The following is a 27,946-nucleotide window of genomic DNA, read 5'->3' as shown; positions in this document are numbered from 1 at the left end:
TTCAATGTCCAAAAAAAGGGGATTTTGTCAAGGTCTACGCTAGATAAATGGCTCACGCCTATATAATTTTACCTTTTTTGAACCTTCGTGGCTAATGCCATGTGAGTGATAATGTGTGATTGGCTTATTTGTGGCGCGTAACGCAGCAATTACCGGTTCGATATCTGCTGAGTTGCCATGATATCATGGTCGCAAGGCAGAGTTAACGCGTTCGAAACACGCAGCGGGGACGTGCACGTGGTGGAGAAACTGCTACAGTACATAATGTGGTCCTGTCCGCGTTATGAGTTATGCCCCGCGTTATGCTCAGCGTTATCTTCCTACTCACCCGCCACCATCGCCATCACTTTCAACTCATATCCTTAACTAACCGGCTATCTGTCCAGCAATGGCTGACCGCTCGCCAGCGGGCAAGGAGTTGGCGGTTCCACCTCGCGGCGACCCAGACCGGAGGCGAGTACTCGGCGTTCTAGCACAACGGAGATATCGTACGTACCATCTGAGCCTCTCCTTCGTCCAGCCCATAACGCCTGTCTAGGCGATCGCAAGAAACTATCGCGAACGGCAAGGCGAGACTTCCCAAGTGTCACTGGCGCATCTGCGCAGCAAGTTCATCTAGAGACACCCAGAGGTGGCGGCGACGCTCCACTTGCAAGTGACAGCCTTCAAGCACGCACCTCCGTATCCGGCGATGCCCGTAACGTAGATGAATCGTCGTTGACTTGGACTGCCGGAGAAGATGGCCTAAGTTCGCTACAAGACTATGTGTCTTGGCTCTACAAGCTGATTCAACGGCAGGCTCTGATATGATGTTCGATAGCGCTCTCTCAGGAGAGCTGCAGGACCTGCTAACAGAGACTTTTGAATTTCCCGACGACAGAACCCTTGAAGTACCTGCTCTCAAAGTCATGCGAGCCGCCGTCGATGTGGCCACGAGACTCAACTGCCTACCATTACTGTGGAATCCAGCTTCAATCCACATCGTTGGCCCTACAGCTCCGTCGTCCTTTCCTCTACCCCAGCACTTCTTTCCCGTATCTGCGCAGCTCACAATCCCTCACCATCCGCTGTTCGACATATTACCCTGGCCGACTGTCCGGACAAAGTTCATCAATGCTTTTGCGTTGCCATCCGAGTTACGACCACCATCTGCGAGAGACCCTCTTGCCCTTATGCATCTAGTGTACGATATGGATGATGAGAGGGAGGGATGTCGGATTTCCGGCTGTGATGGGATGGACGTGGCGGGCTGGGAAATTGGGCAAAGGGTGTTTGATAACTGGTGGTGGGCTTTGGATCGTGATGTACTTGCGCAGTCTAACCGTCTGCGATACGCAAGAGGCGCGAGGTGTTTGACTTTGGGATCATCTGACTAGCGGCTGTGTGGGATCTGTAAAAAGATGATATACGAGAATGCGAGCATGCGTTAACGGCGAGAACGGGCACAGGTTGTCAACATAACGGATCATAACGCTGGCGGCAGTCGACGACCTGGCTACGTGTATATATAATAGGGGACCCATAGGCGTTTCGGTCCGGAGAGGCTATACATACCTAAAGTTCAGTAATTCTTCGCATTATACTGGATAGTGACTGTAATGGAATCATCAGGTCAGTCTTATCCCGCATTCGACCCCACTAAAGATGTGTATCTAACCGTTGTTCAAGAAGGGGACCAACTTCTCAATAGCCTCAGCCATCGGACAATAATATGTTAGCGCCAAGGGCTACCCTCGGCAAGGCTTGTGCCGTTACTATGGCCGCCCTCCGCACTGGAGTCGGGCTCAGCGCGGTCTTGGCTCCTACCCTGCTGAGTCGCGTCTCCGGTCTACCTACGCCCCTTAACACGGCATCCACACTTGTGATGCGGCTTTTCGGAATTCGTGACGCCTTACTCGCAGCTGCACTATGGGTTACTATGAGAGACGAGTCCAAGAGCTTATCCGTGTCTGCTCTAGGGGAAACGAGACGTAGCGTCAGGAGGGTACTTTCGGGAGGCGTTGTGGTCGACCTGGTAGATGCCGTTAGCGTTTTTGCGACTGTGGCAGGCCATGGAAGGTTGACGCCTCAGGCGGTCGGTGTCTTTGGTGGCGGCGCGGTGTTGTTCATGGGCTTAGGAGCGGCTGGACTTAATGCGTATAGGGTGTGATTCATTCTTCTCATCACCCATTATTATATGCGGGAGACTAGACAGTCAAAGTTCAGTGAATACCTCTGAGGCCTCCGGGACCTCATATTGAACCTTCAACGGAGTAATCTGTACCATTGCGCATACAAGCGCCTCGCGTTCCTATTCTGCTAGCTCCTCAGCTGAACAACACGCAAGGCATCGGAGGTCTAGCCACGTCGCGTAACTCAGGACTCAGGACCACAAAGACCTCAAATGGAGGTTGCTTGACTTAATTGGCGTCTGTTCCATGAGCTTAGTTCCCAGAGTCTGCCAGACGGGGAGTCAGGCATTGCATGCCGGTGATATGCTCTCTGGGCATCGTCTGCTGCATCACAACCCTTTAATTCGTTATTGATCATTGCGCATTCGCCGTTCCAGATTAGTGTGGTTTCGAGTACGAACCGAGGAAAAAAAGTGCGTTAATCAATGGGGGGAGTCTGTTTTCGACTCCCACTATAAGGGGTGAGGGCAGCATGACAGCAACAACGTGTACTAGGATACGACAGGCGTCGGCGAGGCATTAAGTTCGCTTAGGAAGTGGTACACGACACAGGTACGCATGAGATCTATTTAGTTGTTGTAGCCTGCATATCACTTCGGCGAGGGTTCAGGGTAAATGAGGCCATCGACCCATCCATCCACATTGTATTGCTTTTTTCACAGAGATTAGGACAATACTCGGAGCTGCTAGACTTGGCTTGTGGCAATATCACTACTATGTCCTTCAGCGAAGAACTACGGGGTACAGACATGTCAATACTCTACGATAATGAATGCCCTGCGAAAGAACTGAAGGCACTCCTGTCTAGATATAAAGAAATCTACAGTTATCGGCTGATAAGAGTGCTTACATGGAATCTAGTGATAAGGGATATTGTGCACATGGTGGAACAGGTAGATTTCCTCAAATCCTCATTCTCGCTCATGCTACAGTTGTACCAAGTTAAGATGATCCAAGGCCAAATTCAGATGTCACGGCAATCCTCCCGGCGCGAGAATCTGACATGAGCAGAGGCGGTAATATTCTATCTATCGTTGACACTGAAAAGTTGAAGCCACCTTCAGATTGTCTACAGACTGGTCCGCATAGACCCACCATCGCCTCCATGTAATTCCACCAAATTCTTGTACGTTACGTGAGTTTACTAGAAATATACAATACCATACGCACTGCATTTTACGGCGGCCCTCAATGAAGTGTGACCTCCTCAATGAATGGTCTACGCTAAGGCCTTGGCATGGGGCCAGAAAAGAGTTTCTCAGTGTGTACTGGTCAAGGCGATTTCGAGAATGCCTGTAAACAAGGTGATATGATTGAAATTCGGACAAATTATGAAGATAGAACTCTCGCAAATCGGCGTTTTGCTCTTTGGCCCTTTGTCGAGCTGTCTTCTTGGACCAGCCTTTGAGACCGAGGGCCCTCCTAATGCTGGATGTTGTTGCGAGCGTCTGGAATTCATCCCATAGGAAGACGGCTATCTCATCGAGGTAGAGACCGGGCTTTTCGAGTAGATGGTGGCAAAGCGCTTCTAGCATCAGCGGGGTTATGCTTCGTCTCCTACTAGTACGATTCGGGGGCGCATGGACGCTTCCAAACAGCCGTAAGTTCCTACGAACATTTTTAATTGTACGGTCGCTGCATTAAGCTGCATCAGCCATTTGAGACGTGGTTAGTGACTGGCTCTGTATCATATCACGGATCAAGTGTAGCTTTGAGAGGGGGAGTCTCGGTGCCATATTGTGCAAGTTCCCTTCTCGACCCTCGGATGGAGGAAAGTCTGGGACCTGCAAATTCGACAGCTAGGCAGCAGCAGGTACACAAAAGATGTTGCCTGTCAAGTACAGTATTTTACGCCACCTTGCCGTCACGTAATATAAGATATCTATTCTTAGAAAAGAAAGATTTACAGCTAAACCAAATATATTATAGTGTATTTCAAGCTAGGGTTCGAGAAACAATTCGTGAGTGTATGAAGGGGAATCTGTTTTCGACTCCGACTGTATCTGCGGTTCCCAGGGCTCTGGGAAAAGCCACACTCTATCATGTAAGGCTAGCAGACTTTTGAACCCGCTAACAGCTGTTGTTTTTCACTATGATACTTTCATTTGCGACAATGGTGGTTTCGCCTTGCGAGGCGGCGTTCCTTTCGTCCCACCCTAATATTAAAGTCAGAGTTCTCTGTGCTCCAACCAATTTTCGAACTATACAGGTAATACAAAACTGCTCTCAATATGTTCGTATATCTAATGGATTTGAAGGGAACCTACGCAAGATTCAAGATCAAAGTTGAACCTTTGCAACTACAGTCGTTCTCGAAATCGCCTTGACTAATATACACTGAGAAACTCTTTCCCGGCCCCACCGCCAAGGCCTTAGCGCAGACTATTTATTGACCGGGCCGCCTTAAACTAAGGGGCTCAGTAAAATGCGCTGTGTACTGTATGTACCCTGACGGGAAATTACGCTATGCGTGTAAAACGTCGGTGGAATTCTCTGGAATCGTATGCATTGTCTGTGTGGCAGTGCTGGCATGGTCCATTCGTACCCAACCAGACACTACAGTCGGATGAGACGGCTGTTACAGTATTCTACCTGTAATACGAAGGCTGGCGTGGCTGTCGCTGGTACTTCGTGTCTTCAATTTAGAAAGGAGCGTCATTATCTGTGCGACTGTGCTAAGACCGTTTCTTCGTACCCGGCCAGAACCTACGGTTAAGACAACATTAGTCGAGACCATCTCTATACGGGGATTTCGAGAGCCCACCGTCTTGCATTGTTTTTGATCCTTGTGGTGTGACTAAAAATAACGATACGAGCAACCTGACTTGCTCCATTTAGTTGTCGATCAGGTGAAGCTCGTCTTTTTCGATCTTATATGCGAAAGTGTCTGGCCCTAGAGATGACCGGAGAAACGGTTAGCCTCAAGTAGTTGGCTGTTGCAGCGGTCGTAACAAGTGGAAGCCTACCGCATCGAATTGAGAGTATGGATGGACAGCATAATATGCATCTTGTATTACCATATCTTGTTCTGTAAGATTACATGGTGCTTACGAAAATCCATTGAAAATCTACGTGAGGCTGTGCCTTGAGCCCCGGGCCGTAATTGACTCTCGTATCGCAAGATCAGAGGGCGATAAAGTCCCCCTATCTGAACCTCTTCTCTCCCGTCCTTGGTACTGACTAGGAGGCTCTGCGCTTGCCTCTCTCCTGCAATTTACGCTCTTTGTTGGGCCAAAATATTGCTGCTCTGACCTACCTATTCTTCCTGCGCTCATCGTAGGCTTTCCTTCGCAATCGAATACCACCGAGCCGCTGTGTTTCCTCGCAATCCTCCGAATGAACGAAACTTCCTCGCTTGCCAATGATGATTGAAATGACTCCGCTCGATGACGCCCACAATGAGGATCCTGCAGAGGCTGAGACTGATCTCTCGAGGGCTCAATCAAAGTCAAGGCTACTATGCGAATCACGGGCGCGACCCCAGTCAAGAACGCCATCCGATGAGAGCAGACAGAAAGAAACCTCCAAAGTCCAAAAACCCCCTCGCAGATCTATTTGGCTCGATACATGGCTGCTCGAGAGCATCGCGTTAGCATTCGCCATTGCCTGCTTCATCGCTATATGCATTGTACTCTTGATATACGACAAGAAAGTGCGACCGGAGACGATGTTGTACGACTTGACTCTAAACACGTTCGTCTCGGTGCTAGCAACGGGATGCAAATCAGCATTAGTCTTAGTTGTCGGAGAAGCAATTAGCCAATTGAAGTGGCTCTGGTTTCATAATCCTACACGAGATGCGAACGAGAGACAGCTACTCGATATACAAACATTCGATGCTGCTAGCAGAGGGCCGCTAGGCTCACTAATGATCCTTATCCATCATCGCGCGCATTCGTTCGTCTCTCTTGGTGCAGTAGTAATTTTGCTTCTACTTGCATTTGATCCATTTATACAACAGGCTCTAAACTACCCTGTGCAGCTAGCCCCCGACTTGAATGGTGTTGCCATTGCACCACAGTTGCGCGAATTCATGCCTGGCAATTCAACATTGGATCCAACAAGCTCCCCTCGCACTTTACTCTTGGATACCGCGCTCTCCCAGGGATTCTGGTCTGATCAAGCTTTCATTCCCTCTCCTCAATGCTCGTCAGGTAATTGTACTTGGGGCGAATACTCATCGTCTGGCTTTTGTAGCCGGTGCATCGATATAACTTCTCTCGCTACACTCGATTGCCATTTGCCTAACGCTGTCGGAAGTTTCAACAAGACGTGCCATATCAGCCTACCCTATGACTACGAAATGTTTGACCATGAGTTCGACTCTGGGTATAATTTTACTGTGGCCTATCATGAAAGCGAAGATTGGGAAATGGGCGCGCCAGTATTGTTTTTTCCGGACAAGATCGTTTGGCAACCTCTCAGCTATCTCCAAGGAGACTTCGACGATAGCATTGCGACCAAGCTCCAGAACACTACTTTCGCTGACGTGATGAATCCACTTTGGTCAAATGCGTATGCAGAACTCGAGCTGCATAAAGGCCCAGTCTCTGCTGATGCCCCTATTTCGGATGGCCTATATATTAAGAGTGTTACCGGGTGCAGTCTTTCAGCCTGTCTAAGAGACTATAACGTTACTGTGGAAAATGGACATCCGTCGTTCCAAACCCTCACTATTGACTTCGGCACGGTATATTTGGACAGTACAAAGCCGAGAAGGCCGTTATGCTGGCGACCTGGACCCCCGAACGTGGCCGGGCACCAAGATACAAGAGGATTTAATTTTTGCGATACGAGGATGGAGCTTCTCGCAGGAAAAGGCTCAAAGTACTTTCCATCTGAAGAAGTAGGAGCATGGGAATTGGAAGGCCGCACGTGGAAAAAACTCCCGATGGGTGCATCCGAGGTCTACGACACTGATAATTTTGACCCTAGCTTGGATCGACTCCGAACTACTGGGTTCGCGCGAAGTATGGCAAATATGGCTGCTTCTTTGAATAAGGTGGGTCTAGAGAACTCTAATCACGGGATTAGTGGAACAGTCTACACAACTAAAGTCTTCGTGAGCGTGCAATGGCGTTGGATCATACTTCCAGCTTTACTAGTTTTCATCGGAACAGCTTTTTCATGCGCCACGATAATTGTTAGCAGAAGAAGTAACCTGCCTCTATGGAAGTCATCTGCTCTGGCACCGTTTTATCATGGACTAGAGAAACTTGGGGATGACCATTATGTGACTGCTAGCATAATGGAGAAGCAAGCAGAGAGGGAAAATGTTCAGTTGCAGCGTTTGGACCACAATGGGAGATTGATGCTACGCCAACGAGAAGCAGAAGCTCTGCGTCCGAACCTTGGGTTGCCTTGATTAACTTTGATTCTCGTACATCCGGGCGTTATATCTGTTTCAGAAAGCCGAGGAGAAATTGTCAGAGTACTTCATCCGCGGGAGGCTTGAGTCCTTCTTGGTAGTCATGAAAATCTAAAACAGAGTTTAAGCCCGTATAGTATAGATGGATGAATGGATTTTATTTACTCTGACCCCTCGCGAAGGAATGTAGATTTTCCTACTTGGAGTGTTTCAGCTTGGAACAAAGAAGCTACAGCACGCATACGGTATTATCGCAACAAGCACCGTTGTAGCTGATGGTACGGTGCGAGAGGTAATGCCTGTGCAATCGCAGTGAACCGCCACTCGCAGCAACTAGACTGACGAAGATGAAAGGCGTTTTTCAAATTGAGAGATGTTCAAAAGTTGTGCTGGGGTCATATTTGCGATTTGTTTGCCGAAAGGACTCCTGGGGCGATCATACGTCTACTGTACTCTTCGGACAGTCAACAACCTTGGTCTTCTCTACAGAGATCAGGGGAAGCTACAAGAGGCCAAACATATGTACCAGCGAACACTCGTAGGTTACGAGAAGGCCCTAGGTCCACACCAGAGGACGCGGTGGGTTATAGAGAGGTTAACTAGGCTAAGAATTGCAAAATGAAAATGTGCATTATCCTCCATATGTAAGGTATTACTTTGCTCGGGTAATTTTTTGGTAGTGGGTTAGCACATGTTTTCTCTACCTTTGAGGCACAAAGCTACGTCCTACTGACTATATAGAATGTATCTCAGAATCATTGTATTGCTTTCAAATTAATTCAAAATGATGGTCTTAAATAGGTTGGGGGAGATCTGACCTTGCTAAAAACGGTCGCAATTGTGGAAGATCCATATTACGCACAACAAGGTTGTAGTTAGTTAACTAGTCACTCGATATAATTAAGTACATGATCAAGTGACTAGGCAACAGGAGACCCTCCCCGCATGATGTGCAGAAATCCTTCACATTTTCTATGCTTTCCACAGGATTCTTGGACGTATCATGTAATATTACATAGAAAGAAGCCGTACCATACAGCGTCCATCTTAGTTATCTTTCAAATTAATGCTGCTCGCTCAATAAATGATATGCGCTAAGGCCTTGGCGGTGGGGCCTAGAAAGAGAGTCTCAGTGTGTACTGGTCAAGGCAATTTCGAGAATGACTGTACAACAGCTGGATAATCTTTCTCTGAATGGGCGCGAGGTCAGTCCCTAAAAGCAGCAGTTATTGTTCAGCCACTGATTATCATCATCTAGATCAAGAACCTTACTTCTATCGCACACGCACTTGCCACGGTGGATAGAGAGCGCATGAGCTACAAACATCTGGAAAGGCGGCAGAATCAAGTGAAAAACTCTTAGAGAAGTTCGATCAAGAGAGTCGTGTTGAGGGAATGTATGTCTAAGGCTGACGAGTTAGTCTTTGGGGTCTCCTATCGCAGTTTAGGTCAGTACAAAATAGTGTCAGAGGTTTCTAGGGTACATAGTGAAATTGAAATCTGCAAGGTTTGGTTGTTAGCGTGACCGAGAGAGAGAAAGAAAGATGTCTAGCAATTATCAATATATAGGATAATATGCCCCTCCCGAATAATACAGGGCGGGGTGAAAAAGTCGGGCGTCAAGAAAGGGGTGTTTATTAAGAGAGGGTTGGATTGGGATGGAAGGCAGGGAGGTAGATTTAAAGCCTGCCCCGCCCAAAATGAAGGCCAGTAAATTATTGACTTAGTTTTAGAAATTTCCTGCCTTCCCCCAAAAAAAAAGAAGATCATTAGACTCTATGCAGACCAAACTTACCTCCCTCCCTTTCTTTTAGCTGCCCGTTGACCTCGTGTGGGCCGATTTCTTGCACCCGGCTGTTTTCAATGGTCCCATGGTCTTCCTTATCAGTATTCAATGTAACCTCCTTATCGACAAAGAGGATGCGATCAAGTAAAAGCGGACACCAAGAATAGACAAAAGAGAGTGACGGAATGAGCGTGGTGCAAAAACAGCAGATTTGCCAAGAAATTTTTATTACGAAGATTTTTTTGAGGGTTCCCTTTTGGACAGGGCTAGCTTAGTCTCCCCTCCTCTTCTGAGTCTTGATTGACTAGGTGCTTGATTATTTCATGTTTCTGCTCCTGTTATTTTGCTCAGTTTCCTCATTAATTTCGTTGCGTAATCCATCACAAAGGAACGAAAGGAGCGTAAAATAAATTCACATGAAAACGAAAGGCAGGTAAGATCGGAAAGACAGAAAAGAAAGGCAAAGGAACCCATTTTTACATCTGTGTTTTGTCATGGGTGAAAATGCAGGCTTTGCATCAAATCAGCGGAGTCAATATTGCGAGTTGGACGCTTTCCTGCGAAAAGGTTGCTTCCTGGTCGCCTGGCGCCCTCTCCGTACAGTCGAGCTTGGGGAAAGTTACGAGACTTTTTGACGCGAAACAGATCTTTAGACTGTTGAGAGATTTCTCGGGTACTCTGGACCAGTTGGTACTTCTCCTGAGAGCTCGTGGTCTGAGAGCTTTCATCTGGAGTTCCGTGTTTGGAATATTCTGTACTGATCGGCGGAACTCGATTCCGCGGAGTTGTAAGCCCTTCCCCTTTGAAGCACTTGATCAACATCTGCGCCGCAGAGGAACGCTCGCTTGGCTCAACCCTTGCCATTTCTTGGATATCTCTAAGCCTTTCGCCGCCCGCTGCGGTCAAAATGGCTTGGCGAGCGTCAGGAATGGACACGAAATCCTTTGAACGGAATCCGTCCATATCTAATGTCCATACCATTGTGACAAAAAGGGACCAGACATCCATCTTGTGCGTTTGGGCTCCATGCTCAAAAACTTCGGGTGCCATATATAGCAGGGTGCCCACCTGAGTAACAGCACTAATGATGTGATTGCATACACCGAAATCGCCAAGTCGGAACAGATATTGTCCATCTGATTCCAGTGTATAAAGAATGTTCTGTGGCTTTATATCTCGGTGAACGATATCATTTGCGGCGAGAAAATCCAATGCCTGAAGCATTTGCTGGAACACGCATCGGGCGAGCAAAATTATGGACGGGACCGTCCCACTAGTGACCAACGATGCGAGGGAGCCGTCCATGAGGTTCATGAATATCTCTGGTGCAGGACCGCCCCAGCCTTGTGATGTGATATATTCGACCACATAGGGCTGGAAAAGCATTAGCTGAGCCCGTGAAACCATGGGGTGGTTACAAACGTGGTTGATTCGAGACAGTGTCTCGACCTCTCGTTTTTGTGCAAAATACACTGATTTCTTCCATTCTTCCGTTTGAGACACTCCCTCAGGCTTTTTAAATACTTTAACAGCCATGCACCTGCCTGTGTCTATATCGATTGCCTTGTATACGACTCCAAAACTTCCAGATCCAAGTACGTCTTGCCTGAAATATCTCATCTGCAGCTGGCGCGGCCCGGGTGTGTGGATTCTTGTCTGCGCTCGAGACGGTAAAACCGTTTCTGCTTCATCTGCAGTCCGAGCCAGTCTGATATTCTCCTCGTAGTCGTTGTTGGCATTTTTTGGGTCGTTCGTTTCAGCCGTTGCCAAGGCATCTGGATGCCATATCAACTTGAACTGAACGTGGTCTTGTCCGATACCACCCATTCCAATTTCGTCGTTCAGCTGTTGCTGTACAAGTAGTTTGCGAACACGTCCGTCCTGGAATGGTACGCTATTTTTGCCGAAAACCTGCGTTGTCTGGCCATGCGATCTGTCGTAAAGCATGATTACATTTGTGGTGGGCTCAAGCTCGAAAGAGCATTGAACCTTGGAGACACATTTCTCTGGTATGAAAACGTCCGCTTCCCCTCTCCCAAGTGTTGCAATAGTATGACGGTACTTCGAGCGAATAGCAAAGCCAATATCAAGGACAGGCGTTCCATCCAGCATCTTTGCAGCAAGATGCTGATTCAAAGGATGGCTGACGACCCGTTCGGCGGCTTCATTCAAAGCCTTGAGAGAGAACAGAGCATGGGGACGGCGGTTTGGGTGTGGATCAGACATGTCGAAACGACGTAAACAAGATGGCGAAATCTAACAGGAGGTGAGGTGGCTAGAGAATGGTTAAATAAAACGGTCGAATATCGTAACTACGCGCCGTGGAGGAGCGCTTGAAACCAGGAGGGTTAAGTCTCGACTCCTGGTTTCACAAAACCAAGTTTCTATTCATGGATTTGACTGAGATTGTAGTAAAGATAATATTACGACTACACACAGCTCAGCAGGAGTTGAAACCGGTAACTAAGCCTCAACACTCCTGGTTTCAGAAAAGCGCTGGTACATCTGGTACAATCATAAGAACTATTAGATAGGACTGCCGACCATGATAACTACGCGCCTTACAGCAGGAGAGGAGGTGAAACCAGGCGATTAAGCCCCGAGACTCCTGGTTTCAGTAAATCATGATCACATTGAGATGAGTGGTTGAGAGGTGTGCGCGGTTAATGATTGGGCGCACGGTTGGCTTGTTTGCTTGATGGCGCGTTAGCGCCGTTGGCCGGCGCGTAAATCACGGTCAGCGGACGCGGGACTCTTGCCCTTTTATGCCGCCCCCTCCGATTCTCATTCTCTACCAGAGACCCGATTTCTTGTTTTCACAAACATTAAATTCTATCACCATGGCAGACAACATCGGTTCTGGTTTGCCTAGGATGCAATTCGCGCTGGCTGAACTCCTTGCCGACCCAGCGCAACTCGATATTGACCGGTCGCGCTTCAGCAGGCCGCCATCATACACGTCTCATCAATCACACAACTCAACCGAATTGCAGAGCCCTGACAGTGCGTCTGATGATCAGCGACTTTGTGAGCGACAAAAATGGCAGTTGAAAAAGGACCGTGAGACGTCGCGCCCTTACAACCAATTCGACGACCAGGTCGCTGAAGTGGAAGCACACATCATCGAGGAGTTCGAAAATCGAAGGTTAAAGCTGCCTATCGGGACAAATTTTAAGAAACTCGCTCATGAGACAGTGAAGCAGAGATGGGTGGAACAGGGAATATGGAGAGACGAATGGAAGAATGGGCCTCAAACAAGATGGATGCACGAAGAGCCACTAGAGCTTCCATCTGCAACCGAGGCCGATGCGGATGCAGCACCAAGTCTTAATATATTTTCTTCCGGCCCAGCAAAACCAGATTCAGCTATGGGTCACTTGAATAGGGAAAAGGAACACCAACATGGACCTAGGCAACAAGATCAATTGAAACACAAGCGGGAGGCATCACGCCCCTTGCCTCAATTCATCTATCAGATATCATTGGAGTGCAAACGGATCCAAGACGACTTGGGGAATGAGATTACTACTACCTCAGCCCCCGCAGATATCAACACGAAGGCTTATGAGAATGTGAGGCGTATATGGATCAAAAGAGGAATTTGGGATGCTGAATGGGTTACACTACCTGGATTATCGTGGAAACACGAACGTCCTTTGCCAGAGTTTGATGACGGCCCTGCTCCAGTCAGAGCAGAAGTCCCTGAGGGTGATGATGGCGAGCCGGCAATGGGGCTTTCGTTGTTTGGTCCTGATCCTATCTCCGAATCCAACAATCAACCTTCAATCACGAATCCATCGGGTCGCCCAGCAAATTCGGCTGTTCAATCTACCAATGAACAGGTGCTAGGACCGACGACATCGCAGAAGAAACCCAAAGCTTCCAAAACTAAAATACAAAAGTCCGGACAGGAGGCAAATGATTCCGAGAAAATAACGCTTTCTTTGGATACGCATGACTCCGAGGCTCAGGGCACTGGAAGACGCAGAAGCAAACGACTACAAGAACAGACCAATACCGAGGAAGCTGGAAATACTGTCATCGAGGATTCACCGAGGAAAAAACCTCGAGCGAATCGGGCGCGCTCCAGTGTAACCACTGCTAGAGACTCGGCCAAGCGTCGGAGAGTATCTAAGAGGAAGGCTTCTTGACAGTTAGAAAGTATTGTATGTAGAAACAACTACGTGAATATTCGATAGTCAGACACGGAAGTTTGCCCCCAAATCTCCGCTGTGAGACAGTGATCGATCAATGAAGGTCAGGAGAGAGAGAAGCTATACAGGAGAAGAGATAATCAGTGGACAAGATTGTACGGCCAACCGCCACCCAGGGCTAATCACTAATAACAAATTAATACACAATAGGAAATAGGCGGTGAGAGTCCATTCTTGACACCATTCTTGACAGCTAATTTAGCGGCGCATTTTCTAGCTGGTCGCTATCGGCCACCGTAGGGGACGGAGATCATGTGACATTCGACCCCGCTCAAGTAAGCATCAATCCCGCATCGCACGAACATCGTACCTGTACCAATGTCCCCCAGTGATGATTGCTATGATGAACAGGCAATACGAAGTGAGTATCTCTGTCGGTTCTTGGTGTCCGCCTTCTAACTGGCACAGGCCGCTATCCAACTTCTCAATTGCAGACGTGCCAGTGCGCAGCCGAGTTTGAAGCAAATGAGAGGTTCGGATGATATGACAAAATGGTTGGAATTACTCGGTTATTCTGTATGGCAAGGCCAGATATCACAAAGAAGTGCAGCTGCTAACATCGTACCAGCAACTCGATCTGGGAACGCTGAACGTCATACATGTAGCCGGCACCAATGGGAAAGGTAGCACCTGCGCGTATATCTCGTCCATACTCCAGAGCTTCGGGTGCAGGGTCGGACTCTATACTTCACCACATCTTCTTAGCATACGTGAAAGGATACGTATCAATGGCAAGCCGATAGAGGAAGACGCCTTTGCGAGTGCATTTTTCGAAATATGGGATAAACTGCCACGTGAGCCTAGTGCCGACATGGACATCCCTCGATACCTCCAGCTTTTGACCCTTCTCTCTTTCCATATCTTTCTCAAAGAAAAGGTTGATGTTGCAGTCTATGAACCACACATGGGTGGCGAGTACGATGCAACGAATGTCATATTATCACCCGTAGTGACAGCGGTGACTCGAATAGCGAAAGACCATGTCAAATTCCTTGGACCCACTATTAGAGACATCGCTTGGCACAAGGCAGGCATCTTTAAGCCTGGTTGCCCGGCTATCTCATCGCCCCAAGAGCAAATCATTGCTGAGGTTCTTGAGCAGCGTGCAAACGAGAAAAATGTGACGCTGTCATTTGTTGAGCCTGATTCATCACTGCCAGTGGTAGGATTTCAGAAGGAAAACTGCTCACTTGCCATAGCAGTCGCCCGGAAATGGATATCACTCAGGTTTCCTGACAGATTGACGAACCTGGCTGAATGCATCAATCGTGGCATTCAGGGACTTGACTGGCCTGGTCGTTACCAGCAGATAGAAGAAGGCAATCACAGATGGTTCCTTGACGGTGCTCACAATGAATCAGGGCTGGCCACTGCGGTGTCATGGTTTGCCGAGATGAGCAAATTACAAAGGTAGGAATAATCACCTATGGGCACCCCGTGGTGGCATCATGCTCATTCTGACAGTGTCAACATCTACCCCATAAGGGTAGTCATCTTCAGCAACTTCTCAGATCGTCACGGCGACGAACTTTTACATGTTATCAAGAAGTCCCTCGATAGGGAAAGACTCGAAATAAAGCATATGATATTGACTACATACAATGAAAGACGGAACGGGCAGACAAGGATCGGTATATATGTCTAAATTATCCCGAGAAAAGTATGGACAGAGAGCTGACTTGTCCCAGACAGAAATTTAAAGGCCCGATCTTCAGTGGAAAAGTTAGAAGCGTACGCACGTGCTTGGGGAAAATACGAAGATGGGACTATGGTATGGTGTGAACGGACAATTGAAGATGCTCTAGAGCGGGCTCGTACAATTGCTCAAACTTCTAGGTCGGCACACGTTTTGATAACAGGAAGCTTGCATTTAGTGAGCGGTGCACTGAGCATTCTTGAGACCAGAAGAAACTGAAGAGAGCTCCATATCACAACTAGAACTACCTGCCCCAGCATTGGAAAAAATTTCTTTGAAAAAATAAGTTCCGTTCCCTGCCATGAAGTAGCCACGTGGTACCTTTGAGAGGAGCTCAACAGCCAGGGATCTCTTCACAACCGAGTGAAAGAGGTTGACGAATGCGACATCAAACCCAGGTTTTATGAATGTTGGATAACTCTCAACGAGCGCCGTTGCACGTTTGAGCCGCTCGTCAGCACCTGAATACATGCCTTCGTACCAATCCACTCGTGCTAGGCTAATGAGTGTGCGAACATGGCCGAGTTGGTCGGTCACGTCATGGTGCTTCATGCTCTCATAAACCTGGAGTACCTCCTCCAGGGTGTATCTTGCCGTGTTAAGCTCTCTTAAATTGATGTGAGCCTCCGCTAGCGGCAGTGCTAGGCGCCTGAATGCTTTCAATCGCTGGCTTTGCGTGTGCCTTAGCCGTTCCACGTCACCTAGGAGTAGATCTTTCGCCAGCTCGGCACATCCCAACTCACAGTAGATGTCAGCAAGGTGAAATTGAATATGGCGGTAACTGGGATCCCCGTCACGTAGGCAACGCTCAAAGGATTCTCGAGCATACAAGAACCTTCCTGTGTATCTGGCTATTCTCCCGAAGACAGTATTGAAGAGTCGGATCAATTTGATCTCCATAATTGATGGAGGGTCGCTTCTCTTCTCCCAGCGGTCCACGTATTGCCATGCTTGAACGAAGTCATTCCGCATTAACGCGTTTTCCGCCCGTGAGAAGACTAAGCGACCATACGCACAATGCAATCTTATATCCGGGTCCGTCTCTGGGACCTCAGGAAGCTGGCAGAAGATTCTTTCCAGAACTGTGTCCGACTCGTTATGGTTCCCCTCCCACCGGAGAGAAACACTCTCTTGCCAGGTAAGCATCGCTGCCAGGTATGGCGGTATAAATGGAGCCTGCAGCCTACGTACTGTCGACACGATAGACTTTGCATGAGCAGCATTTGTCAGCCTACAGGCCGATAAAGATGCCTCAATGAAGCTTGCCCTGACAATATATGGTAGTTCCTGAATATGTCCTTCCTGAAGGCATTCCCATAGTTGATTCATCACCGGCATTAAGAGCTTACCGGTTGCACGGAATCTAGCAGAGTGTTAATGGTATTAAGGTTCATGTTTCGTGGGGAGGTATTCTTACGACTGGTCCAATGTATCATCGCGGGGGTAGATATATGCTGCGAATGCGAACAGAGCTACCCACAATTGCCGCGAGTAAAAGCAACGCAAACGGCTCTCCAACTCTTTTTTAAGTGCATAGCATTGAGTCCCATCCTCGAGCGTCAACCCTTTGACCTGTCCGTCGTTGGCGCAAGCATGGATCTCCTGATCAAAGGTATCGTCACTAGTGAAAATTTCCGCGAACCCCATAATGTCTGTCCGAGAAGCGATTTCCCGATTACCGTTGCGGCCCCATCGGTATTGAGGCAAAAGCCCTCGTCGTAGGATGTCTTCACGGATACAATTGCGGCCCATGAAATGCACAAGGACTAGAAACTGCCTCCTTCTAGTACTCCATGTGAGGCTACCGACATCAATTGGCTGGTGTGCATCTGAGATTGGATTAGCACAAGTAACTGCATTGAAGAGCCCATGCGAATCTAACTAACCTTCGTTCATTACAGTAGCATGCCAATCTTGGCCGCAACGTTGGGCGGAATTTCCTTGCGAGTCTCCTGAAATCTGCGCACCTGCCTGAAGTTGTCCTATGCCATCAGATAGTAATGGGATGCGAGTACACTCATTATCTGATTCTCCCGCCAATCTGTCCCAATGCCTTGCCAGCTCCGGACAATACAAAGAACGCTGGTCCCGACGTATATCCTGGCCTATGTGTTGGAGGATTTTGGCGAGTTGATGCATTGTAAGTCTTGTCCTTTTCTCTCCATACCGGCCGCCTGTACCGAAAATGCAAATAATCAGCAGAGCATAAGCAGGACCAAAGCGCAGCTTAGTAAAAGTGACCATTTCTTTGTATTTGGAGTCTCCCCAAATCTTTCCCGCACGGATTGGTTCCGGAAATCCGTTGCGCAGGAGATGGAGGAACTTAGGATCGCTCTCTAAAGCTTCAAGGTTCGTTTTCACCTGCGGGGCTTCCAGCAGCGAAGGACCACTTGTCTTTATTGCTTGTGCTTTTTCTTTAACATACTGGTAGATCTGATCTAACTGGGCCCCTTCCGCGAGTTCGAGTGAATGTTGAACGAACTTGGCCTCAAGCCTCAACAATTCTTTCTCTTGCACACCAAGCTCATAGCTGTCACACCAGTAAAAAGAGCCTGACGTCAAATTGACCTGAATGCCATAGGCGGCGTCTTTCGAGATAGACGGTAGCATGGTATTGGGATAACTGCCGCAGCAGGTAACGGCAACACAACAGGTGCAGGCAGCGCACTGGATGCCCGGAGAGAACGAGGGTGTGCGGAGAGGGCACTGGATGCCCGGAGAGAATAGAAGGTGTGCGGAGAGAGTACTGGATGCCCAGAGACAGCACTGGATGCCCGGAGGGAACAGAAGGTGTGCGGAGAGGGCACTGGATGCCCGGAGAGAACGAGGGTGTTCGGAGAGGGCACTGGATGCCCGGAGAGAACAGAAGGTGTGCGGAGAGAGCACTGGATGCCCAGAGAGAACAGGTGTTCGGAGAGGGCACTGGATGCCCGGAGAGAGCAGGGGTGTGCGGAGGGGGCACTGGGTGCCCGGAGAGAGCAGGGGTGTGCGGAGGGGGCACTGGGTGCCCGGAGAGAGCAGGGGTGTGCAGGAAAGCGCCAATCAAATACGGCGCATTGGTATCATCTTTACCCTACACGATGCTGCGCCCTTCTTGGCTCTCTCCTGACACTCTCCTGGCCCCTTCCTGAGCCCTTCCTGACCAACCAAGCCCAACACAACCGCCGTACACCTAGCACGCCGCAATCGAGGCCTTAAGCGGGCTAGAACATCTGGTATCTTGTGTGGGGGTCATCGTTTGAATTGATTTCGACTTATCTAAATTAACTATGAGTAGATACCATTAGCCAGTTATGTTGACGCTAACCCGGTAAGCCATGTAACTTGATGGATGTAAGTTCTCTCAATCAAAAGTGTACAAAGGTCGCCATGATGGAAATATAATAAGTCGCATAATTCGGTACCAAAATTTAGCTTTGACCTCCTTGAAAAGCAAATCTGCCTGATCGGCCCTCATGCAGGAAACAACAACCATACAGCAGCAAGCCTTGAAGTCAGAGAGCCCTAGCCAATTGTGGCAGTCGCGTTAGCGTACGGGAGATTGGCACAATTCACGGAATATATGATTTTGCATATTGACAGTAGCCTCGACGCCGCGGACATTCCAATACGCTGTCCTGTTGCTTCTACGCGGATCCAACGAAGTCCAGAGTTTTCTTTCTTCATCAGTAAAGCAATTTAACTTGTAGCTTGAGACCTTATCGGCTTTCTCGCCACACTTTCTAAGTGGTTTTCTTTTAGTCAACCTAATTTTTTGACCTGCCAATAAAATACCCGACAGAGTCCTTCTGAGGAAGCCATCCATTTCGAAGCGAAGACGACGATGCACACGTGCATGAATTCAATCTACCTACATATCCTCCGCCACTGGTGTACAGCACATGTCCAATCATCGAGATCCCACCCGTTCCAGTCGTCCCATCTATCGTCCAACCCGGGGCTCAATAGAGCTGTTACAATTCAACCGAGTATCACCTCTTCCAGAGGAACTACTAGTCGAAAAAACTTCGACAGAATGGCTTCCCAATCCCTGCAAAAGTAAGCTATTCTATATTGATCACTGCGCAAGGCACACTGTTAAGTGGACAGCTTAATGAAAAGCAATTCACGTACAAGTCATAACCCAACGGACTATACCACACCGTCACCCGAGGTGAGATTCGATATTTGCCAAGAAGCCTCATATCTGACCATGCTGCAGTTTATTCTCTTTGTTGGGGCGGAGAGGTCGGCAGATGATTTAGTTCTGATCTTTTTCACCCAGGACGGGCAACAGCGTATCAGTTGGAGAGACTTCAAACTGCTTGGCGGAAAGAAAATGGAAGATGCAGTTGTAACGACTGGCTGGATCCTCTGCAAGCTGGAGAGTATAGCCCAGGCAGTGTGTGAGGGAAACTTTAAGCAGGAGGAATTAGATGAGCTTAAAGAGAGTGCGAGGAAGCGGGCATATAAACCAAGACGGATGACGGTTACTTCGCAAGAGGATTTTGAAAGTCGCAGGCACTGAAGCATAAGTGGAGGCAAAAGTAGCTGTACACTACTGCCTATCAGAACGAGAAGGAAGCCATTGGTCCCAATGATTCAAGTGTGTGCTAGTTCCGGAGCACATCATATCAGATAGATCTCAAACTTTTGCAAGAATTCTTTATCTGCATGGCTTCGTGTTCTAATTAGAATACTAAGGATACAGAGTCTCGAATGCGGCTGCAGAATCGAGCATGAGAAAGATCAGCGGCGAAACCTCGCAGGTGTAGGGAATTTTCTCTCTTGCATTCCCGATATTTTCATGCTAGTGCACTTACCCGACATGAGCATGATAAAGTAAGCATTAAACTTTTAAAAAGCCAAGTGCCCCCCTCTACTAAGAAAGCTCTACTTTGTTATTCGTTCGTTTTCCTAGTTGAACTCAGGGCACCGTCGTATTCGAGTTTCTACCTTAACGTCTTACCACACCCAATTCTACCACCAAAATGGAGGACAACGAAAAGAAGTCTGATGCGATAAAACAAATTTTCCAACGGGCAAACAAACAATATGTCTGCCCTGGTTGTTTGAACTCTTACGTCCGTTTTCGTTTATTGACGGATCACCTCAAGAGAGAATTGGACAAAAAGCACGAAGGCCTTATGGCAGTGGAACAGTCGACCTTCTACACCTGCTACCGAAGGCTCATTGGGTGGAAAGATGCAGACAATGAATTGATCTTGCCATCTGATCGAGCAGCTGCATTTGAGATTGGCTTTTTTGCTCAGCACAGGCTATTGAAACCACCGCCTCACATAGGTTCGAAAATGCAATCTCTTTTGGACATTGCAGAGGCATCGGGGATGAAATATGTTTGCCCTCAGTGTCTCGATAAAGATTTTGGATACTTCAACACCATGACTGAAATGCGGGCTCACTGTTGGAGCAAGGGTGACCCAAGACACATGGGTCTCATATCAACCGATCCAGGAACATTTTTCCCATTTTACTTGAAAGCCATGAATCGCCACAAAGACGAAAATCTTAAAGACCCACCTGGTCGTTCTCGAAAAGGACCTCGGTCGTTCCATCTATACTTAAAGATCGGTTATGTATTTCAGGAAAGAGTGTAAGAGCATTGTTAACCCAGATATTTTCCAACGTTGATTTATCTAACGTGACAATTAGCTTTGTCATAGCACCTGAGCTAAATAATTCCGAGGAAGCTGGCACTAGCAGGTAACTGAGTTTCTTAGCCAGTATAATATTGGGGCGCTGGGGCATAGCGATTGAAATAATATATCTGGTCGGCAAATTGATTTTCAAATCGTGGTTCACCCCTGTACTTGTGTTTTAAGTAGCTCAAATTCAATGATCTAAAGCAGTAGAAGAAAAAGAAGAAACAGAACTCCCTAATTCCTGAAACAAGCGAAGAAAGCACCGAAAAAGGAGAGGTAAGATAATGGAGACTCATCCCTCGTGGAGCCAGCATTATCTTTTACAGCTTCCATGAGGCCGGAGGTGCTAAAATGCATCTTGCAGCTTTTTTTGTCAATTCTCACGATGTAGAATGCAGAATCATACATCACGAGTCTCCCCATATCACCATTACCTTGCGTGAAGCTGTTCAGCGCTGGGAAGAGAAAATGTAGCGCATTATTTTGTAGTACACCATTTATGCCCATCTCATGTCGATAATACTGGTAATTTTCGTATGGATTGATAAGCTCGCCGAACTTTCCGAGGGTCTCCGTCCAGAAGCCACTTGCTTTGACACCCTGGACGACAGCTGTCAGGGAATAGTAATTGCGTAGACGGTGGAGCGACTGCAAGGAACTGTCAGCACTGCTGAAGAACAAGAAAATTGTTTCAACTTACGTTGGCGAGATGATCAATTCGAGAAGAAAGCCCAATGTTAGCGGCCATAACCCGCTTGACTGTATTAGAGAGACGGTTCCATTGTGTGTTCAGGTGTTGCCGGGCATGCCCACCCTCTTCAGTAAAAGCAGGAGCGACATATTCCGCAAATAGAGCTTGATCCTTTCTCGAGATAGCTTCAGCAAGAGCGGAAGTACTGCACCATCGGATCTGCTCCAAAAATCCGTTGCTGGTATCAAGTTGCGAGTCCCAGTCCACTTCAAGCGGCATATAAAAGTCATGAAATCGAAACCTCATGACCTGTAGCTCCTGCAGTATGTTTGGGGCAGTATCCGGCCTTGAGAGGATTTCTCTCAATGGCTTGACCACAGAACGGAGTGATGCATCTAGTCTCTCATCGAATCTCGATGCTAAATCTTCCTCATTCGCATTTGTTGAGCTCTTGTGAGTCCGCTTTTGTAGAACCGCCCTTTGCCAAGCAGTTTCAACGGTGGCATAGATAAAAGGGTCGGCTTTGATTTCTTTCAGAATCTGCATCATGTTAGAATATTTGTGCGGGAAGGTGGGGCTCGGAAAGGCGATGGCGACTCACTTCCTTCACTTGGAACAGAAGATTGACGTGCGCATTGACCAATTTGGAATATAATTTCCATTCGAGGAACTCGTACTTCCAAAGGAAAGAACTAATTTTGTCGGATGAAAGTCCAAAGGCCTTCCGCACAAAATCTTCATAAGGAATCCCCTTGAATTTGAGGAAGCTTTCTTCTGAGAGCTTTCTAGCGATTTCTGCAGGGTTCCCATCCACAAGCTGGGAGAGATCAAACTTCCAAGGCGGTTCATTCGGAGTGTACTCTTCCCGGCGAGGAGAAAATGCTGTCAGTCCCGTCAATTTGGTATCTCTTTCATCAATGAGGCCGAGCTGGCAAAGTAGATCAATTGATTTATTATCTCCTCGAAGCAGCATCTTTTCAACTTCATTCGGTCGCCAGCGTCTTATTTCGGCCCGCAAGTGCTCTTTGTTTCCATCGACATCTTCGTCCGGTTGGTTGGTTGAGTCGTTTACCTGCGTGGATGCGGCGCTCAATGAAGACATTGAACATACATGATCGATGGCTTGAAGAGTGAACGTATCTTAGTGCACGATCAAAGAAAGCGAGACCAGCGCTTCACCTCTCTGGCGAATGGAAAAAGCTCACCTTTTTGGCTATCATCGATATGCTCTACCGGAGTAGCCATCCTCTGTGAGAAGCTGAGTGTTGGAGGCTTACAGTGAAGGCGAGGATAGACGCACATACATATATCAATACATATATCAATGGGCGCACTACATATGCCAAGGATTTGAATATCGCTTGCATAGATCCTTGTAGCGGCATCATAGCTCAAAACCCCTGATTGCCGCTAGGTGGAGCTTGAGCCTTTGCCTAGACTGGAGATCACGAATGGCCCATGAGAAGACGAGACACCCCTGTCCGCTCTGCAAAAAGGCCAGTGACCACAAGTCTAGATCAGTGAAAGCAAAACGCCGCGCTAGAACAATCACGTTGCTGCAAACCTAGTTGTGTGGGGCCCAATATTTCGACGAGTGCATTCGAACAGGCCCTGCCGAGCACGGACACGAGGATCAGCAAGGCTCCGCAATCCACTCTTAGTATCAGCTCCCGTAATTACACGCGATTTCAATACAGCATAATTCACTGAATTAAATCCTGAGCACATCTATAGGGAATTCAGGAAAATGAGCCTCGGAGGAGAATATCTGATGCCGCCTGTGACGCCTGGAACACAGATTAATAACGATGGCCCCGTCAACAAGCCACCTCCTCCCTTCCTCTCCCACACCCTTCCCGCGGTGTTCGGCTATGTTCAGTATTTCCATGATGAGTTCATGCAGCCGCAAGTCACGCATCTATCTCCATCTGGCCTTTTGTACAGTCTCCCCATATTTTGGCCGCATATTTGTGCCCTATCTAGTGGCGCGCCTGCATATTGTGTGTTTAATTGATCTTAAATATATTTTGGCAACCCTATCCCGGTCCCACCTTTTTCTTTTCTATGAAGCAACCTCAACTGGTCGTTCCAACCGATTCACAGCTACCAGAGTCCTCATCGCGTCTGTACCTGGAATATCGTTATTGATTCATGTCTACCTGACCATGGATCTACCTTCCTCGTCGAATGATACCCTATTACTGCCCGGTGGCAGTATACCAGGCCTCAATGCCAATGGTGATTGCTTTTCACCAGGTGTAAGTGGGCACCGGATTGAGACGCATCATCAGTCAAATCACCAACTCGCTGCTTTTATCGATCCAGGTAGGAATCATCACTGAAGATCTCCCCTTGAGCTCATAGAACCAAGGGATGTTTATAGAGACTGATGGTCGCGAAACCCCCAGAGAATCCGTCAACCGTGCCCCAATCCAACCTTCAACAAATTGCATATCCGTCACTACATCATCCATGTTACCTTCATCCACCACTGCCGGATAGAAAGTTCGGCGCACATCTCATTCTTCCCAACCCGCACCAGCACTGCCCAACTAACCTTACTCTTTCCAATGCACTGGCAGTTGAAGGTGATCATCCCTTATGAGTAGAACCCAGGTGGTTCGTGCTGACTTCTTCGAAGAACGGCGACCTGCTTCCCCAAAACAGATCGATGAACAGCCCACGAGCGCTGTGAAACCCGGAAGAAAACGAAAGCTCTCACATTTCTACGAAAAGTTGCCAGACGCATCTTACACCCAAAAATCATTCAGAAATTATCTAGATAATTCCCAAAATAACCAATCTCAGGTTGATAAGAAGCCATCATATCGTGTCATACTTATTGAAACGGAACCAACACGCGAAGGATTTGAGGCGGACTTCAGACACTCTATCTATATCGAATGGCAAGTATGGCCTTTGCAGGGGCAGCCAAAGTAAGTGACTTTGCTTTCGGCAGGTTTCAACTACGCTAATGAAGAGAAGGTGCGATGCATCTGTTCATTGGGTGACTTTGGAAGGAGGGAAAGTAGTTAGGGCTGAAAAAGCGATTCATCCTTGGCTACTGGACCCGTGCGTGGCTGAGAGCTTGACGAAATATCCGCATGTTGGACAACCAATGGTAATCGTTCAAGACGGGTATGCTCCCAATCTACTGCCAAGGATTTATTTACTAATCATGAGACCAACAGTCCTGTTGCTGATTGCTGCGTGTAAGTAAATATTCTACCCAATCTCTGAATGGGTCTAATAGAGTGAAGAGTAGAGTGAAGAGCATTCTCGATACGAATAGCAACAAAACTCGTATCAGCATGGTGTCTCGATGAACCACCAGGCATAATTGGAGCCAACTTTCCGCAGTGCATGCCGGATGTGATCATAGAGCTCAATTTAAAGTCCAAAGTTCTATTGACAGCTCCATGTCACAAGAAAAACCGGCACTTAACTACCGGGACAGACACACCAAATGACTCCGCGATTGCTCTCTTCGGTGGCGGCGGTCATCCCGAGAGCAGATCCCTTTCTAGGACTCCACCATTTGCAAACCACGCAGCCTTTGGTATTGTCCAACCAAGGGCTAACTTGAAATGGTCATGGATCAACCAAATTCCAGAGAGTGACCGTACAATTGTCACAGAAATATTTAATTACCTTCGAGAAATCGATGTAACTTGCATAGGACTTTTCTATAAAGCAGCCTTTGCGATGTTGAGCGACCAGGCATGTGCAGATGCCCTGAGAGTATGGAGGTATATGCATTCATCTATATCCCAAGATTGTGGTATGTTGGACCAGGGCTCACTGGGTTTTCATGTTTGCTAATTGCAGAAGACCAAAGGAATGCCCTTTTCATCATATTGCACAACGTTGATACAAAGCAGCTTAAAGGACCTTTGGGATCTCTGGATATGAAATGTATGGATAAATGGATACTGATGTTATGTTTGTGGCTGAGAGGGCTTGAAACTTTCCATCCGGGAAAGCTGACAGGTACGCTATCTCTCTAACTTGGGCCTGGACGTCATTAACACATAGCAGAATTCATCTCGCATATTCCTAATTTATGAGATACAAAGATGACATAGCACAGCGCCTTTTGTCTTGCGGAGGCCTTTTGCTTGACTTTTGGGCACGTTCATGGGCAACTGTACGAAGCTGTCGACCAGCCGAGTTATCCATATCTTTACAGTCGCATCCCCATCAAATTAGACCTTTTCTTGTTGTTAATGAAGAGAATGTTTGTATCTTGTTCTTCCTCAAGGAGTCTGCCGTCTGGGGATCGTGTTGCGACAGGCTGAGACGTAGACTTCATAGCAATGAGCGAAGAATCTTGTCTACCAATGGTTACAGCCACGATAAATCCATACAACCGCTACGATTTGCTCCAAGTCTGATTGGGTTCTCATAATCACAATTTTGAAGTGGTGAAACAAGATATCTGTCTGTACCTTTCGGATTATATCAAGTCATCAAACATGTCCCAGTATCGGTGAAAGAACTCTGTAGACCCGTGGTTCTGCACCGCAGCAGCACCAGAGTATGCCGCCCAATCAGCTGCTTCGTGTTGCTATGGTATGTCGTCCTCATAAAGGTCATTCCAAAAACAAATGTCCTGAAGCGTCTCCTCACTCAGACCTAGATTTGCAAAATTCTCTCTTTGAGGAGTTCTGATCCTACGGTGGATCTCCCCAGCCGTCTTCCACCCAAAGAACCCAGCCATTTCCCAATCAATAAGTCCCACAATCTTGTCATTGTCAACTATACAGTTCGATTCTGTCAAATCATTGTGCATGAAGCTCATGTCAGGGTCCAGGTTAGCCTCTGAAAAGAGGATATCTCCTTCCAAAGGTTGGATACGACCGTTATTGAGGATGTTGGGATCTCGAACGACATGGGTGCGGACCTGGCAGCTATCAGGAGGCTTGATGGCCTGCATGCGCCGAAGCATGTCCCTTGCCTGCTTTTTGAAAGACTTCTTTTGTCCCGGGTTGAGATATGGCCTCGCGACGGCCAACACAACACCTGGGAGCCTTTCCTGGAGCAATACCTGACGACCATTAATCTAGAACGTTATTAGTGGCCAGGAGCGTGACTAAGGAGATAGAAACAAAGAGGTATAAGGACCTTGCCGGCAAAATAAATCTCTGGTACTCTAACGTTTGGTAGGGCTGTCTTCGCAATAGCAATAGCCTGAATTTCGTTGGCATCAGCGTACGAGTAGTCAATCTCTGTATACTGAGCATCTTCTCCCGTGTGTAGATGGCTTGATTTGACTATGACGTTTCCAAGAGCGAATACGTCGCGACCACCCTCGTCCGCCGGGTAAATTCTGACTGACTCATCGCAGAGTCCGACCACTGAAGCCCAGTATTGCAGAGAATCTGAGGACTGGGAATTGAGGTGCTGACGGTCAACGTGAAAGTCGTCCGGTTTGGGACGGTACCGGCCGTAAAGTGGTACGTCCAGATATTTATCAGTTTGGGGGATTTTGTCTACCTCCGTGGCATATGGATTCATGGTTGAAGCAGACATGAGTGAGAAATTAATGTGGTAGCATCTGACGAGAAAGATGCAATTTGACACGTCCCATGAGAAGTAGCGGTCACGGGGGATGTACTGAAAATGCACAGCGACGCAGTCGTCAATACCTGGGCAGAGCGGTGACACGGAACGCGCCACAACCCGAAGCGCGTAGAAACAAACTTTGATTAACTATAAAGTAAAGTGTTTCATTTAAATTTAATTAAAGCGGCGCTATGGCACCTGAAACGCTGTACCGGCTCGAATTCTAGCACATTACCCCGCACTTTGGCGCCCAGCTATTTTGAGATACTAGGCGCTTAGCGAACAGGAGTGTGTGTCCAATCAGCCAGACCTCTCCATATCAATTTGATAACACTGTAACATATGTACGCTCCATTACGTAGCAGGTGTCAGGCAAACATACCCGGGAAACGGCTATTTAAAAGGGGCTTCGATATGTCCTTTCAATCATCACTCTCATCTGCATTTACAAGTGCCCACAAATACTTCGAATTTTACCATTCACAAGCTTCAAATCACAAGATAAACCATGGCTGACCGATGCTCTGTCTGCGGCGAGTGGATCAAAACTAGTGGTGGGCCCCATGTCTGTCCTGGCAGCAACAAAGTCAACGATAAACTCCCCGCCTATTTCAACATCGATGACGATGAAGCCCCTCAGCTTTCTGCTGCTTTGGCTTAGACCGCTAGGGAACGCGTAAGTCTGATAACCACCGGACCGTCATTTTATGCCTATTGTGATCCTAATTAGTGTAAGAAGTCAGGCCTTCAGCAACATATTTAGTTGGGAAATAGGGTGATTCCTGATTCCTCCTGGGATAACCATCGGGACTG

General features: G+C 47.7%; 10 protein-coding genes across 10 annotated transcripts; 5 read left to right on the top strand and 5 right to left on the bottom strand.

Moving 5' to 3' along the window:
* Positions 1-388: 388 nt before the first annotated feature.
* On the top strand, positions 389-1,376 carry N7474_010150 (uncharacterized protein; the record flags this gene model as incomplete). The annotated part of the gene is made up of 3 exons (XM_057201560.1): positions 389-488; positions 539-748; positions 799-1,376. 3 exons carry the CDS (start codon positions 389-391, stop codon positions 1,374-1,376), a joined length of 888 nt encoding a protein of 295 aa, XP_057049547.1.
* A 335-nt stretch (positions 1,377-1,711) lies between these two features.
* Positions 1,712-2,149, top strand: N7474_010149 (uncharacterized protein; the record flags this gene model as incomplete). The annotated part of the gene is made up of 1 exon (XM_057201559.1): positions 1,712-2,149. The coding sequence occupies one exon, from the start codon at positions 1,712-1,714 to the stop codon at positions 2,147-2,149; it is 438 nt and encodes a 145-aa protein (XP_057049546.1).
* A 3,386-nt stretch (positions 2,150-5,535) lies between these two features.
* On the top strand, positions 5,536-7,536 carry N7474_010148 (DUF3176 domain-containing protein; the record flags this gene model as incomplete). Its single annotated transcript, XM_057201558.1, has 1 exon — positions 5,536-7,536. One exon carries the CDS (start codon positions 5,536-5,538, stop codon positions 7,534-7,536), a length of 2,001 nt encoding a protein of 666 aa, XP_057049545.1.
* A 2,281-nt stretch (positions 7,537-9,817) lies between these two features.
* Positions 9,818-11,551, bottom strand: N7474_010147 (uncharacterized protein; the record flags this gene model as incomplete). Its single annotated transcript, XM_057201557.1, has 1 exon — positions 9,818-11,551. One exon carries the CDS (start codon positions 11,549-11,551, stop codon positions 9,818-9,820), a length of 1,734 nt encoding a protein of 577 aa, XP_057049544.1.
* A 614-nt stretch (positions 11,552-12,165) lies between these two features.
* Positions 12,166-13,476, top strand: N7474_010146 (uncharacterized protein; the record flags this gene model as incomplete). Its single annotated transcript, XM_057201556.1, has 1 exon — positions 12,166-13,476. One exon carries the CDS (start codon positions 12,166-12,168, stop codon positions 13,474-13,476), a length of 1,311 nt encoding a protein of 436 aa, XP_057049543.1.
* Positions 13,477-13,870: 394 nt separating this feature from the next.
* Positions 13,871-14,953, top strand: N7474_010145 (bifunctional folylpolyglutamate synthase/dihydrofolate synthase; the record flags this gene model as incomplete). The annotated part of the gene is made up of 3 exons (XM_057201555.1): positions 13,871-13,900; positions 13,948-14,055; positions 14,108-14,953. 3 exons carry the CDS (start codon positions 13,871-13,873, stop codon positions 14,951-14,953), a joined length of 984 nt encoding a protein of 327 aa, XP_057049542.1.
* A 456-nt stretch (positions 14,954-15,409) lies between these two features.
* Positions 15,410-16,381, bottom strand: N7474_010144 (tetratricopeptide repeat protein; the record flags this gene model as incomplete). The annotated part of the gene is made up of 1 exon (XM_057201554.1): positions 15,410-16,381. One exon carries the CDS (start codon positions 16,379-16,381, stop codon positions 15,410-15,412), a length of 972 nt encoding a protein of 323 aa, XP_057049541.1.
* A 267-nt stretch (positions 16,382-16,648) lies between these two features.
* N7474_010143 (uncharacterized protein) lies at positions 16,649-17,845 on the bottom strand (the record flags this gene model as incomplete). The annotated part of the gene is made up of 2 exons (XM_057201553.1): positions 16,649-16,856; positions 17,403-17,845. The coding sequence occupies 2 exons, from the start codon at positions 17,843-17,845 to the stop codon at positions 16,649-16,651; spliced, it is 651 nt and encodes a 216-aa protein (XP_057049540.1).
* Positions 17,846-21,111: 3,266 nt separating this feature from the next.
* On the bottom strand, positions 21,112-22,670 carry N7474_010142 (uncharacterized protein; the record flags this gene model as incomplete). Its single annotated transcript, XM_057201552.1, has 3 exons — positions 21,112-21,525; positions 21,578-22,108; positions 22,170-22,670. 3 exons carry the CDS (start codon positions 22,668-22,670, stop codon positions 21,112-21,114), a joined length of 1,446 nt encoding a protein of 481 aa, XP_057049539.1.
* Positions 22,671-26,135: 3,465 nt separating this feature from the next.
* Positions 26,136-27,085, bottom strand: N7474_010141 (uncharacterized protein; the record flags this gene model as incomplete). The annotated part of the gene is made up of 2 exons (XM_057201551.1): positions 26,136-26,630; positions 26,693-27,085. 2 exons carry the CDS (start codon positions 27,083-27,085, stop codon positions 26,136-26,138), a joined length of 888 nt encoding a protein of 295 aa, XP_057049538.1.
* Between the last annotated feature and the right edge of the window lie 861 nt (positions 27,086-27,946).

Source organism: Penicillium riverlandense (genome assembly GCF_028828495.1).
Source record: "Penicillium riverlandense strain IBT 135883 chromosome Unknown utg000008l_segment0_segment0, whole genome shotgun sequence".
NCBI lineage: Eukaryota > Fungi > Ascomycota > Eurotiomycetes > Eurotiales > Aspergillaceae > Penicillium > Penicillium riverlandense.
This window is presented reverse-complemented; position numbering and strand designations above follow the sequence as displayed.